General features: G+C 39.6%; 1 protein-coding gene across 3 annotated transcripts in view; it reads right to left on the bottom strand.

The window, feature by feature from the left end:
• The window catches only part of LOC136436541 (relaxin receptor 1-like), a 43,585-nt gene that overhangs the window by 19,104 nt on the left and 11,359 nt on the right, over positions 1 to 13,122 (bottom strand). For 2 of the 3 annotated variants that reach the window (XM_066430586.1, XM_066430584.1), the window contains exon 2: positions 6,753 to 6,875. In XM_066430586.1, the coding sequence (XP_066286683.1) occupies positions 6,753 to 6,822 (70 nt within the window). In that variant the 5' untranslated portion in view covers positions 6,823 to 6,875. Of the gene's footprint in view, positions 1 to 6,752; positions 6,876 to 7,059; positions 7,264 to 13,122 lie in introns of those variants that run through there. The other variant, XM_066430585.1, reaches the window with a different exon arrangement.

The raw sequence follows: 13,122 nt of genomic DNA, 5'->3' as shown, positions 1-13,122 counted from the left end.
TGTAAGACACGACAAATGCGTATGAATTGAGAATATGCAACAGTAATTGATATGTAGAAATATGAAAATCAAAGTATTTCAACCAGGGCTCATTACGCAGAAACAGATATTGATCACGGATATTGATGAAGAGATTAGGAAGATTGAGGTTTGTTGATGAAACATCACATACCTTCACCAGATGACGTATGAAGGTTTCTAATGGATTATGCAAATACTATCCTCATTTGCATAAATCATATCACACAGTGATCTTCTCTTCCAAATAACAAAGTTTTTCCTAGCATCAAAAGTTATCTGCCAACAAAAAATTGAAATCACAGGTGGTCAAGGACAAGGAGATATTAAAACCAGTAGTTCTGCCGCAGTACCATGTAAAGCCGTTAGGGACCCAAAATTTCATCATTTCCAGTTTCATTACAACAATAACACAACAAAAATTAGTATAAAACCAATCCATCCCGCTGAGTTATCTTTGTGACCAAAGGACACACAGACAGACAAACGCTGCATGAAATATAGCCTTCTTGACGAAGGTAACTATCGTTATATATGTTTTCGTTGTAATTTGTGTATTGTTACGGTCCCCATGGTTAGTTTTTGACAGCCAAACCATAAACGATAAGATCAATCACTACTCTTTTCACAAGAATAAATGATTTGATACTGAAAATGGCCCAAAGAGAACTGATATAAAAAGGATTATGATATGTCTGCGCTATGTAATGGGTTTTCAACGAACGCCTAGCCTGTCAGCCTCTTGTTTTCCCAATGCAGACCCTATTGGCTAGACCCAATTGAGGTGGGTTGAAGTGGATTAGCGTATTTAGGGGGACCGACACACATGGTCTAGTGCTGGCGTAACCTTTTAAATCTACCATGTGTGGCACTCGTTCTGGTAAGGTACATGAAAGAAAGTGAGTCATGCATCCTACCATGGTGGGTACACTTTTGCCAGGCCGATTTGTTGAACTGGAGCCATGGGGAACCACTGTCGATGCCTTATCATTAAAAAAAAACTTACCACAATTTCCAAACGTTTACTGACGAAAGGAAAACTACAACCCTGTTAACCTCTCAAAACCCACACATTACAGAAAAAGTGGGACACTTCAACCTCCACTGATAAGAACTTGAAAAATAAAATTCATTGATTATATGATGTGTGACCACAGCTCGGCAAGACAAGGGCACACTCTACATCAACATCATCGCTAATCTTCGAACGGTCGTCTTCGCCATCTCTTGATATAATGCAACAACCTACCATGCCCAAATGAGTGAAATCTCCAATGCATTCATTCAAGAACCATTGACCTTACCCAAGGGTTCAATGCTCAGGGCTTGAATACCCAGCTGTGATTTGCAGATATAAACTCATGATTGCAGGTAAAGATAAATAAAAGAAAGTTTGCAATTTTACAGGCAAAGCAACTCAGGTTCGTTGTTGTGAATCACAGAATTACGATGTGCGGCAGTGAACAAAAGGCTATACAGTTAGTATTCTTAAAAGAAACAAAGCTTTCTTTGTATGGTGATAATTCAAGCTTCATTTGCGGCATTGTTATTTGCAGTGTTTTTGCAAATTGCAGGAACAAATTCTGCCACCCTGCAATATCACAAGTAAAAGGGGAAATCGTTTTGAGCCCTGATGCTGTATTGTATTGGTGTTAAACGTTTGTGAAAGTTGCAATCATATTTTCATTTGCTTTAAAGAACTTGATACATTAAAGAGGTGCGTGGGCTGTATCTTACTGCGTGTACAGACAAAATTGTCCACGTCAGCTATGTTTTTTCCTTCGGAAATGTAGTTCTTGCATCCATATTATGTTGAAAACGTCAGGCAATCAGATATTCTTTCAGAGTATTCGGTGGGACTCACGTGGGAGTATATTTAGTAAGTTTATTATGGTAAAAATATGCACAATTTCTGTTCGCCCGTGTAAGTTTTCATATCTTTCTGTATATCTAGCCCCAACAATATTCTAGCCACGTTTTATAGACATAGGAGTATAAGCTGACGTGATCTAATTTCGTTGATACCTTGCGAGATTGAAGTTGTGAAAGACAGATCGAAAACATTCTATGATTTCCCCAGTGTCTTCTTCAAGGAGATTTATCTTTATTTAAACATAAATGCTGTATTTTCATGCGACGCAGCTCTCCACAAGTTAAAGTAGTTTCATAGCCTTTTTGAGGCAGCGGCATAGCGAACACTTGAAAGGTCGTCAAGATCAAGACTTACTACAATATTCAAAACATATACTTCTATTTTTCTCCGGGTCCTTTTTACTATGTATGGTGACGACATTAAACCTTTATTTCTCGTTTGACTCGTGAAATCGTTTTCGTTTGACTCGTAAAATCGTTTTCGTTTGACTCGTAAAATTTCTCTTTTCACACGGGAGCACAGGAAACGCCGAAGAAAGATCAGAACATAAAAACTGCAATGTCTCATGAATCATTTTATCACCTGAAGAGACACAATTTCAGTTCCTCACAATGGGCTACCGTTATCACCGTTAACCACTGTAAATGTTCCCAATAACTTATAGTCCTCAGGAAATGCCGTATCCGGGACTCGATTCTATCAAATCAAGCATAAAATACCGCCAATACCTGGTCTTTCTCTCGGCGTTTCAAGGCAAAATCGCATTTGCGCCTGAATTGTGGGCTTAATGCACCGTGACCGTGAGAGTAGTGCGTGTCTATTCTGAAACAAGTTGATTATTTATAACGCAAACTACGGGCTTGGTAGGAACAGTTAAGCCCGTGTGTTCGTTATTCAGAACACAGATAAAGGGGGCTTTACTTTGCACCGTCGCCCATCTTCGCAACACAAGCGAATAACAAATTCAAGGTATTTCATTTGGGGAAAATGAAACGAAGTTCAATTAATATTTCATATCCTGGTTTCCTTGTGCGTGCCCCTACATTATGTCTTAGGTGTCTCACATTGGTGCAAATGTACCTTCTTCATATCAAGACCTCGGAAATAACGTGTATCTCCCGTTACTCGACCGTCCCTAGCAAAACCCTGCGAACTCCACCCTGGCTCGGACCCAAAGACCCCACAATATCGCATATTCAGACGTACCTTAGGATAAGATATGGCATGCTTGAGGAGACTGGTTACTTTTTTGGGTGTCAGCAAAGTTGATAGCCATATATGAACGTAGATGATTGCATTCCGATACTTAATCACTACTTCAAGAGCAGGGAAGCTTTTATATTATATTAGCATACTATTATCATTTAGATAGAGGCTCGACGCGTGTGAACATGGGCGTAGATATTACTTTAGGAATAAAAGACAGCTGATGAGAAAATACGTACGTTTACAGAAGAAAGCTACACTTCTCAAGCCAATGTTTCAAGTTACATCAGACGTCTCTATACCCTAAACGCCCCAGTAAAGAAAACTCTACATTCGATGCCTTTCATTATATCTTCTTGGGTACCATGTACCTTTGATATATGTCTGGCCGAATGCACTGCAAGCGGGAATCAAACTTCCATGAATTTCTGATTCAGTCCAGTCTCGCCAGCTCTCTAGATAAAAGAGCAATCTCATCACTGGTTCATGGAGCAGGATTGAGGAGGCGCCATCATTCTTGGAGCCGAAGTATGACCTTACTTTTCGCATCACGAAAGGTTCTCTCATGCTCAGGATGTAGACTCGGTCGTGTGTTAAAAACAAATTAGGAGACAGCTGAAGATGCGACATAAAAGCTAATGATCCGTCAATTGGAGTCATCTTTTTACTGGTAATAAGAAAGAGACGATACATACATCCATTTGTGAGGATTTAAGTTGAGTACTTAAGTGCTGGGTGCTTGATTGAGCATAGTACCCTCCCTGCGTAGTTATTTAAGCTGGTAGAATTCGGCCAGTGCCAAAAAATATCTTGAAGGGGCTAACCTATACATACATCACAAGTTGTAATTTTGTCGAATGAACATCTCGGTCAATAAAGCGTACATTAACACGGTTTCATTTGATGATATCGGTTTCATTTAATAGCAATACAGTGAACTAAGGGACATTTGGTAGCAATACGATGAACAAAGGGACAACTGACATCAAACAGTCCGAAATGACTGTTTGAAAAAAATATCTTGCTGTATCTAGTTTATATGCACTGTTGCTGGTTGCATCTAAAATACCATACTTTGATACTTTTATTTATTTATATATTTATTTCGATTTACCACAATTGTGGAAGGATTGATATAACAGGTGACTATCACCTTTTCAAGATGTCAGGTCAACTTTGGTTATCAATAACCACATATCCCTGATACTTACCACATATATTGATACAGGCTTCAGAAGTTAACATTATAAATCCACATTTCATTTCTCAACCTAGATATAACATATCCAAGTCACCAAGAGGGTTTTTCAATAATATTTGTAATAATTTTGAATTATTTCTAATAAAAGAATATCTGAGAGACAATAGTACCAAATTTTTCTAAAAGATTGAATATAAAAATATGAAGTTATTTAAATTCAATATCTTTATTTAGAATAATTTCTAAACATCTATGTGATTCTTTCACTTCTAGAAATATTTACAAAAATGGTAGAAAATAATAGTAGACTGGTGATTGCCTCTATAAAAGTTGGTGCTAATCCGGCCCTTCTGTCTGATTTTGTATATCTTTAGATTTCACTGCAGGACACTGGTTGGCCCTTTGTGAAAAGCATTATTTTCTATACTTCACAAGAATGTGTGAATTGCTTTCTTTCCAGCCCTCTGACCCATTTATAAAGATGTTACAAATAATGGTAAAAAATGATAAGAAATGGTTGAAAATGGTAAATAATGGTAGAATGCTATTACCATTATTTAGAAACCATTGGAAATATCATATTCCACATCATGAATATTTCTTAAGTATTAGATAACCGGGAAAATATTTAGAAAGCTGGAATCGAATTCAAAATATTTCAAAAGTATCAAATCTCTTGCACAAATAATTACAATAAATTGAAAAAAATTCTAAATTATGACAATAACAGCCCTCACGGTGACTTGGAATGGACTCTAAATAACTAAAGAAAGTTGACATGCGCGTTACAATACTGTTATTAACGAAAATGTGATTAACGGTGAGCCTCCCTACCAGCTTATGGCGCCTTAACATTAGCTCGTTATCGTGTTTGCTACGACGCTTTTTAATTGCTTCTATAATTTAAAGTGCAACGTTTTATTCATTGCCCATTATCATCTAGAGGGAATGATAGAGGTGGCGTCACCACGGGTATCCTCAGCAGGAGTTATCATTAATGGCTGATAGCTCTTCAGTGACTTCTATTGTACACACCTGGCACTGCTAATTAGCAGTAGAGCAGGAGACTAATTAAAAGGTAAGTTTGATGCTTTGCCAAAGCTTGCATGGAATACTAATGACTATTGAAGGCTTGATTTTTTTCATCTTCTGGATGTATTGTTTCTGGAGCTTCAATCTTTTCTTTATTTCAGAGGAGTTAAGTCTTTGATCTTAGAATGACATGTCTGTCTTGAAACGTAACAGAGTTTCACTAACCTTTCAAAAACAACAGTAGTCAATGATTCATAATAAAACCTACATTTCGTTCTGCAGAGCGATAAGGTAAAAACTTCTCTATATAGATCATTCTTTTTTTCACCCTCATCAATGACTATACAAACAATTTATCCATTAGGCTATTAATTTGGGTTATGCTTGAGTGCATGTTTTGATGAAAACAAATTGTCTTATTATGTTTTTATGACAATCTCATATTGTTTTAAAAGGGACGTGTACTTAAGAAACAGATGTTATTTTCCAACGAATATTGAGAGAATAGGCAAAGCTTTTATGAGGATAGTTGATCATGCATGCACCATTATGACGGTGTACATGTATACTGCACCTGCTGCCTGTTGCCAGATGAATACAGGCTGACAAAACAACTCAATTTTCTGAAGCCAAACATATGGTATCCAAAGGCTGATTAGACTTGTTTCTGCGGCGACCTTTCCTCAAATTATCCTCATAAAAATCTCCGATTAGATTTACTGTAACATTTCAATATTGTTAATTTGATATAAATGAAAGACATTCATACTTTCATTTGTCAAATCTTTCATTCAACTACTCATAATCAATTTTTGCTGTGGCTGTGTGATAACACATTCCTCTAGATCTTCCACACAAAATCATTATCAAATGAAATTAAATGAGCCATCAGTCCAGCCTATAGCTTACAGGCTGATGCAAACCATCACTCCGCCCAGACATCCACGTTTTGCTAGGTGTTGACCTTTGGGTTACAATCAATAGAACGGTGCAGTGGAATCAGCCACCATTTAATGTGTGGGGAATCGATTCATGTTACGATATTGGGCGCTCATGGCAGCATGCTCTTATCGATGTCCTAAGATTCGATACAGAATTAAAGACTCTGAAGGGAAATTGCGACCAGTCCATTTTCAAACGAATAGGGACATACGGTCACATACCACGATAGAAGATGAGGCAATGAATGGTCAATAGTTGCATGAATTACCTTAGCATACGTGGCAGCAAGTGGCTTACCTTTAAGGAGCCTAATGCTGACATATGGACACATTTCATTCACAAGAACAATATATGAGTTTTTATGCTTGGGATCCGTTTTGACAATGCAGAAAACACAGTATCATTAACAGTATAAACATCACAGTATCTTCCTATTAGATAGGGTTAGTGATTTTTGAAAATCATGGACGCGGCACATACCTAGTAATAGTAAGTTCCCAGCAAAGACAAGCAGAAGGTGGGCCGGGACTTCTCGACGTCGAGTCGCCATGGCTTCAGTCTTCCTGTTTACGCAGCTGAGTTAACGTTCACTTGGTCCGGCACCTTGAATGTATGTAACAAAATGCTTGCGTAAGAGCCTCCCGCCGTGGATTTCTGAAAGCATCTACCACAGATGCTACATGATCTTAGATACAAACATTCAAAGTTGGGGAGCCATGCCCATGCCATGTACAATCAAGGTATCATAACGCCCAGCTAGGTGCTCTGTTCCTGCTGGCAATCTTACCTTCGGCTGCAGCCGCTAATAAGGCCCCGAGTGGATACATCGTAGAGATGGTGCCACAGGATAAACTACCACCTAATTTACAACCAGAACTGCACAGACATTACTCATCCACGAGTGGTGCTGAGAAATGCTCCAAGATTCTACACAGACCGAAATCGTAGCGTGCAGCGAGCACATTCCTACATCAAATGCGGCTGGCATTCTAACGTTACATCAGCACGCAGAAGTCATATCGCACAAGATAGCGGTCAATCTCCAAATTAAAAAAAAGGGAGGTTTTTAAAGGCACCCAGAGCATTTTATGAGACTTTAAAACTGGAGTTATTCTAGTTGCTGTAATCTTTATGAAATTGACAATAAATGCCACTGTTTGCCACATTTGCGTTCGGGTTTCTTGTCAAAAGTGCGCAAGAACGGCACAAAAACAATTTACATGGTGATCTTTAAGTTTCACGCGCCTAGTGTAAATAGACCGATACCATAGCCCCGCCCACCTCCGATCCGTCAAAACGTAAATATGCAAAAGTAAAACATAAAGATGCAACTATTAGACGGACATACAGTCACCCTCTCATTGGTCGTACCACTAATTGTGATAAACAGTCAGGATGAGTCTATTAGGGCTTGGATTTTCTATCAGTTCTCACCAGACAACGACATCGTATGTTCGCTCATTTAATTTCGATATGTAATGGCAAAGTGTTATTGATACTTACTATGTGTAGGAATGACTAGACAGTAATTCAAGTTTTAAGCCTCAAAAAATGCTCTGGATGCCTTTAAGAGCAAAAGCATTGAGTAGCTTGTTGAAACTTTCTCTATAAATTACAACGACGGTCAAAGTCTTTTCATTCAAATAGTGGAAGCTCCAATTGCCTTGTTACTAACACATCAGCACTCACTTGCAAGTGATGTACATACAAAGATGATCAATACATAGTTACGTAAATTTGCAATTAGTCAGAATAACAATCTGCCTAGTCACAACGTCTACCCTGTCCTCCCGTCCAGCGCATTCATGTAAAGAATAAAGTCTATTTCATGGTAAATCCTGAAGAAGGCAGCTATTCACAGATGTCTATCAACGATAAGGGCGTTTGAAAGTTAACTAGGATTATAAACCTCTCAGTGTCACGGGCCAATTGCAAAGCACACTTCTAATCTTGCCGTGGCACCTTGAGAAAGGAAATGGAAGGAATATATAGTAGAGGAAAAGACAATGAAATGCTGGCCAGAGTATCGTGGAAAAGGCAATGGAATGCTGGCCAGAGTATCGTGTTTGGAGGTTTGAACCCCGGGCCGCTTTGCTACCGTTGCCAGTCTGAGATGATAACCCTCCCAGACGAGGGATGAAACCACAATGCATTTTGGCCTTATATCTATAGATTTCATGGTCAAAGCAGTGATGTAAAATTTCACAAAAGCCAAAACAAACTGCCCGTAACAGAACCACACCTTAGATCGAGGAAGGTGGCATTCACCACCTCGGGGTGTGAAATCACTGCAATAGCCCCAGTAATGGCGTGTGAACATCTGCACAGACTTCACCACTCTGCGTCAACAGAACTGATTGACTCATTAGTCAGTGCAACAGTAGAACTTGTTACAGTTGGATTTATAAGCCTAGACCCCGGGTTGATTTTCGTTTGAGAAAATTGGTCGTCTGGATTGTGTCGATTCGTCATGGTAGACATATGGTGAATATTGGTGGTATGAGCATTGGCCTCTGCCGATCACACCGTGACAAACTGCTGCATTATCTCCAGACCCATTTACTCATCTGTCATTTACACTGAACCAGTGAGCCAGGAGTCAATCGGCTATGGCCTTCCAGTTGGATAAGTGTCCGAAGGCCTAGCCAATGTCATCCGCACACCTCGCATACCAACTCGCTCAGAAACAGCAAACCCTGCATTTCTCTCCCTCCATGATGAACTGACTGACCTTCTGGAAAGTTCGCCGCTATCTTGTGGTTTATTAGATCCGGGCCTGCGTGTACAATTGTTTCCTGGGAGGGTGGTGTGCTCCCTCGCGCAATTTGCCGAAATTGCAGGTTTCAACCTTTTCGAGGCCCACTCCCCGCACGTGTACAATGAATACCAAGTACAAAGAACTCTACGCAACTAGGCGCTTTATCAAAATCTGACCTTCATCTCTGCTCTTCAGAAGACCTTCATCTTCATACTGCCCACGAGTGCCTACGTGGGGATTTTAGAACTTACCCTCCAAAATATCTGTAATCTGGTTATGTGGTTGGGAAAAACAGCAGTTACTGACACTTACCTAATGAACAAGTTTATTCTATTCATGTTCACCTTGAATATTCACCTTGAATCCCAGCCAGTCAGTACCCATCTAAGTAATGAGGCTGTTTCTCGGTCGTAGTGTGGGGCAGAAGATCAATCAAGAATATTGATAGAGATGTACAGGGCACCGGTGTTGTTGTATTCATTGTAAGGAAATATGACCTGATGAATGGTATTGAAGATGGAAAAGGCATGTCGAGAATGTTCACGGGTGTTTAGACCATTCCTTTAATTAGATTCAAATAGATCAAAACCATCAGGTATTGTCTGTGTGTGCGTGTGTTTGTTTGTTTGTTTGCTTGTTTGTTTGTTTGTTTGTGATTAGCCTGACATTTGGTGCGGAGAGTGTCGTGGAGTTTGGGTTCATACGTCATTAAGTGCCATGAAATTTGGTAGCTTTTGCACGTGAAACGTTTAAACCTTCCACGGGAGCATAATTATGTAGTACCGAGAGACGGTTACAGAATGCAATATTTTCAATTTAAAAAGATCCACTGCCCCGTCAGATATAGAGCCTCTCCTTCAGACCAATGGAAGCCTGCTACAAGTATGATTTAGGCATCTTCCACAACTGTCCCTGTTTATATGGATGACATTCGCTCGCGCATCACTTTTCGTCCGTTTCCCAAAAAACGGGTTTTCGGCCATACTGTTAATCGTAAAAAGAAGTTGCAAAATTAGAAAATACATGCTGTAAATTGAATAAACATATTTCGAAAAACGGATACTAGAAAACGGATGTCTTAAAATACCAAAGTCAACTCCAAAGTCAAAGAAGAAGTATAGAAAGAACAAAATTAAGAATATATATCGGTATACCATACCATGTGTGTTTAGTTTCGTTCATCCTTCCTGACCACGTAGATTTTAAGATAAAGACTAAACTTTTTATTTCATTCGCACGCTCTGATGAGTTTTGGGTCCCCAGAGGATGTCATCCATGTAATCAAACCAACATGGTCTTACATGGCCTCGTGTATATCCAAGTCTACTTACGGAAGAATCTCTTACGGTGGAAAAGTTATAAAAAAATAACGCATATTTTCAGAATACATCATCAAAGAATTAGTAAGTTAGTATTATCATTATCAATATCTGTATGGATAACCCCATCGACACACATTTTTATTGATTATCAGCTATCAAATATGCAGGCAATAGAGGGCTAAGAAGAGAAGTATAAGACTGAACCTGCTTCCCAAATGACAACGCCCCCCGCGTTTGATTCCCAGAGGCGTGAAGATAATGATAGCCTTGAGATTCTGGTCACGTTTAAATAACTACAGAGGTGCTCCTACCAGCCATGATGGAAACCTTATGGAAAGTATCGCTAACGACAGCCCCACTCACACGGTATGAGCTGGGGACATGCCATCGGATTTACAATAAATCAAGCTGGCCGCTGATGTGATGGCTGCTCAACGCAGCGTCTGGAATATTTACTACATCTCTTCACCTGAAGCAGCCCAAGAGCGGAAATTGCCGTGCAGATTGCAGTAGATACCGCTTCTACCGGTAAATGCAAACACAATGGATGCATCTGTTGAATAAAACATTGTGCAGTTTTTACAGCGCTCTGCATGGAAATTGTAATGGAATGTAATGCGGTGTTAATCGTTTTCCCTCTTTAAGCATTGATTTTGATTTGTTGGAGCAACCTGTTTGAAGGTCTCACGTGCATTGGTGCATTGATTGAAACAATTTAAGTTGCTAGATGGGGAGGGATGGTATTAAAATAATTGCACCCATATATCATTTATTTGCCTGCATAAAATCGTCCATAAACTATACTTAAAGGGGAAATCATGCGGGCAAGCCAATATTATTTCAATATCAATTTAAAGATATCCAAGGTGTTCATCGAAATTCTGTATTGTAAGAAAAGGTGGGGGTTATGCATTATACATTTTATAAGCTTGTTAAAGTTAGCGTGGGTAAGAACTATGACATACCCTTGAAATAAGCATATGTTCTAATCACCTTCTAGATGTTAGCAATGTGAACGATTCACGCTATATGACACGCTTCCGTGCGTCACATGACAGCTACCATATTAGATCGTTTTTCGTAGCTTTTTGGGTCAAACATACAATTTTCCCAAGCAGCTGACATCGGTATAGTGAGGGGCTAGGCTGTTCCAGGTTGGGGCTGCTCCTATACACGAATGGCTCCACTTCAGCAGTCCTTATATTACATTCAACAAATGTTCTGGAAGCATCATTTCATTTGCCGTCAGACCTCTTAACTTAGGTCTCGTATATTGTCATTCTGCCAACACAGAAGACTCCAGGTTCAGGAAAGAACGGCACCCTTGCCCATGACGCCGTCTTCAGACGCGCCATGTTGTCTGAGTGGTCGCCTTTCTATACGGAAACGGAGGCCTCATGCGACCATAGCTGATGACCCAATGCTATCACACCGCAACAGGCATGCCCAGACTAATACCAAAATCACCCCACGATTGCCGCCATTACACCTATAAGGGCATTTGTGGTATAAAGATAAGTCAGTTGAACTGGAGCCAAAGCCCGCCTTCATGTTCCTGCCGACGTTCAGAATTCCTCTAACAGTGTGTTAGGGCCAATCACAATGAATGGCATTATATTAAGACCCGTTTTGGACGGAGAATATGAATATCTCTGTAGCGTCACCGCGTCCTCAGCTACATTCTAAGACCTAGTCCTGCTGCCCAGAAACGACAGCAAATCATATCTATTCAAAGGATGAGAATAAGTCAACTTTCTCTTTACTCCCACAATTCTGCATTGATACGGAAGTTTCCTAGTTAGTAGCCTGTCCAAAATACTCAGTAAGGCAATGTTGACTTGATTATATCTGTATCTGTATAGCCGGTATAACCGCCCTTCGGCGTAACACACCAGCTTCGCAGGCACGCGGAGCGCGGCAGCAGCCGGTTATACGCTCGTTCTCATTTAAATGTACACATTTCGTAATCTCCGTTACCGTTAAAAGTAAGACGTTCCTGACATTATTATAAGATATGCCACATATACGGTACGCAACTGCTGTTTTTAAAAACTAGAAAAGTTTCAAGTCGTCATAAAAACTACAGTTTGACATGTCATATGTGGCATATCCTAATGCCAGGAAGGTCTTATTTCAATCGGTAACGGAGATTACAAAATGTGTACATTTAAATGAGAACGAGCGTATATTACACTGAACGGCCTGCCAATATATGGATGACATCCGCGCATACATCCGTTTCCCCCACAAAAAAAGTTTTCGGCCATACTGCAAATTGTACAAAACAGCTGCAAAATGAGAAAATATATACTGTAAATTGCAAGAAAATGTTTCGAAAAACGGATGCTAATGTCGTAGAATGCCAAAGTCAATTACAAAGTCAAAAAGAAGATGTGAAAGAATGAAAATGAAAAATCTATTATTCAGTATAACATATGTGTAATTAGTTTTATTCATCCTTCCTGACCACGTAGATTTAGAGGTAACACTCGCATCGGTTTTGGGGTCTCCAGACGATGTAATCCATATAATCAAATCCACAGGGTCTACTTGATATCCCTATGCTACCAAGTACACGGCGAGTCAGGATGTGCATTCCATTAGGTACATGACAAGGTATGATTTACATCTACGTAAAATGTCGATGGGAGGTTTACTATAACATAAGCTGCATATGCGGTGATTTTATGACGTAGGCAAACAAAATTGCACTTGCAAAATTGCCAACTGACTACGCAAGATCGGAATATTGATAAGCGCAAACGAGAAG

Source organism: Branchiostoma lanceolatum, chromosome 6 (assembly GCF_035083965.1).
Source record: "Branchiostoma lanceolatum isolate klBraLanc5 chromosome 6, klBraLanc5.hap2, whole genome shotgun sequence".
In the NCBI taxonomy this organism is placed as follows: Eukaryota; Metazoa; Chordata; class Leptocardii; order Amphioxiformes; family Branchiostomatidae; genus Branchiostoma; species Branchiostoma lanceolatum.
This window is presented reverse-complemented; position numbering and strand designations above follow the sequence as displayed.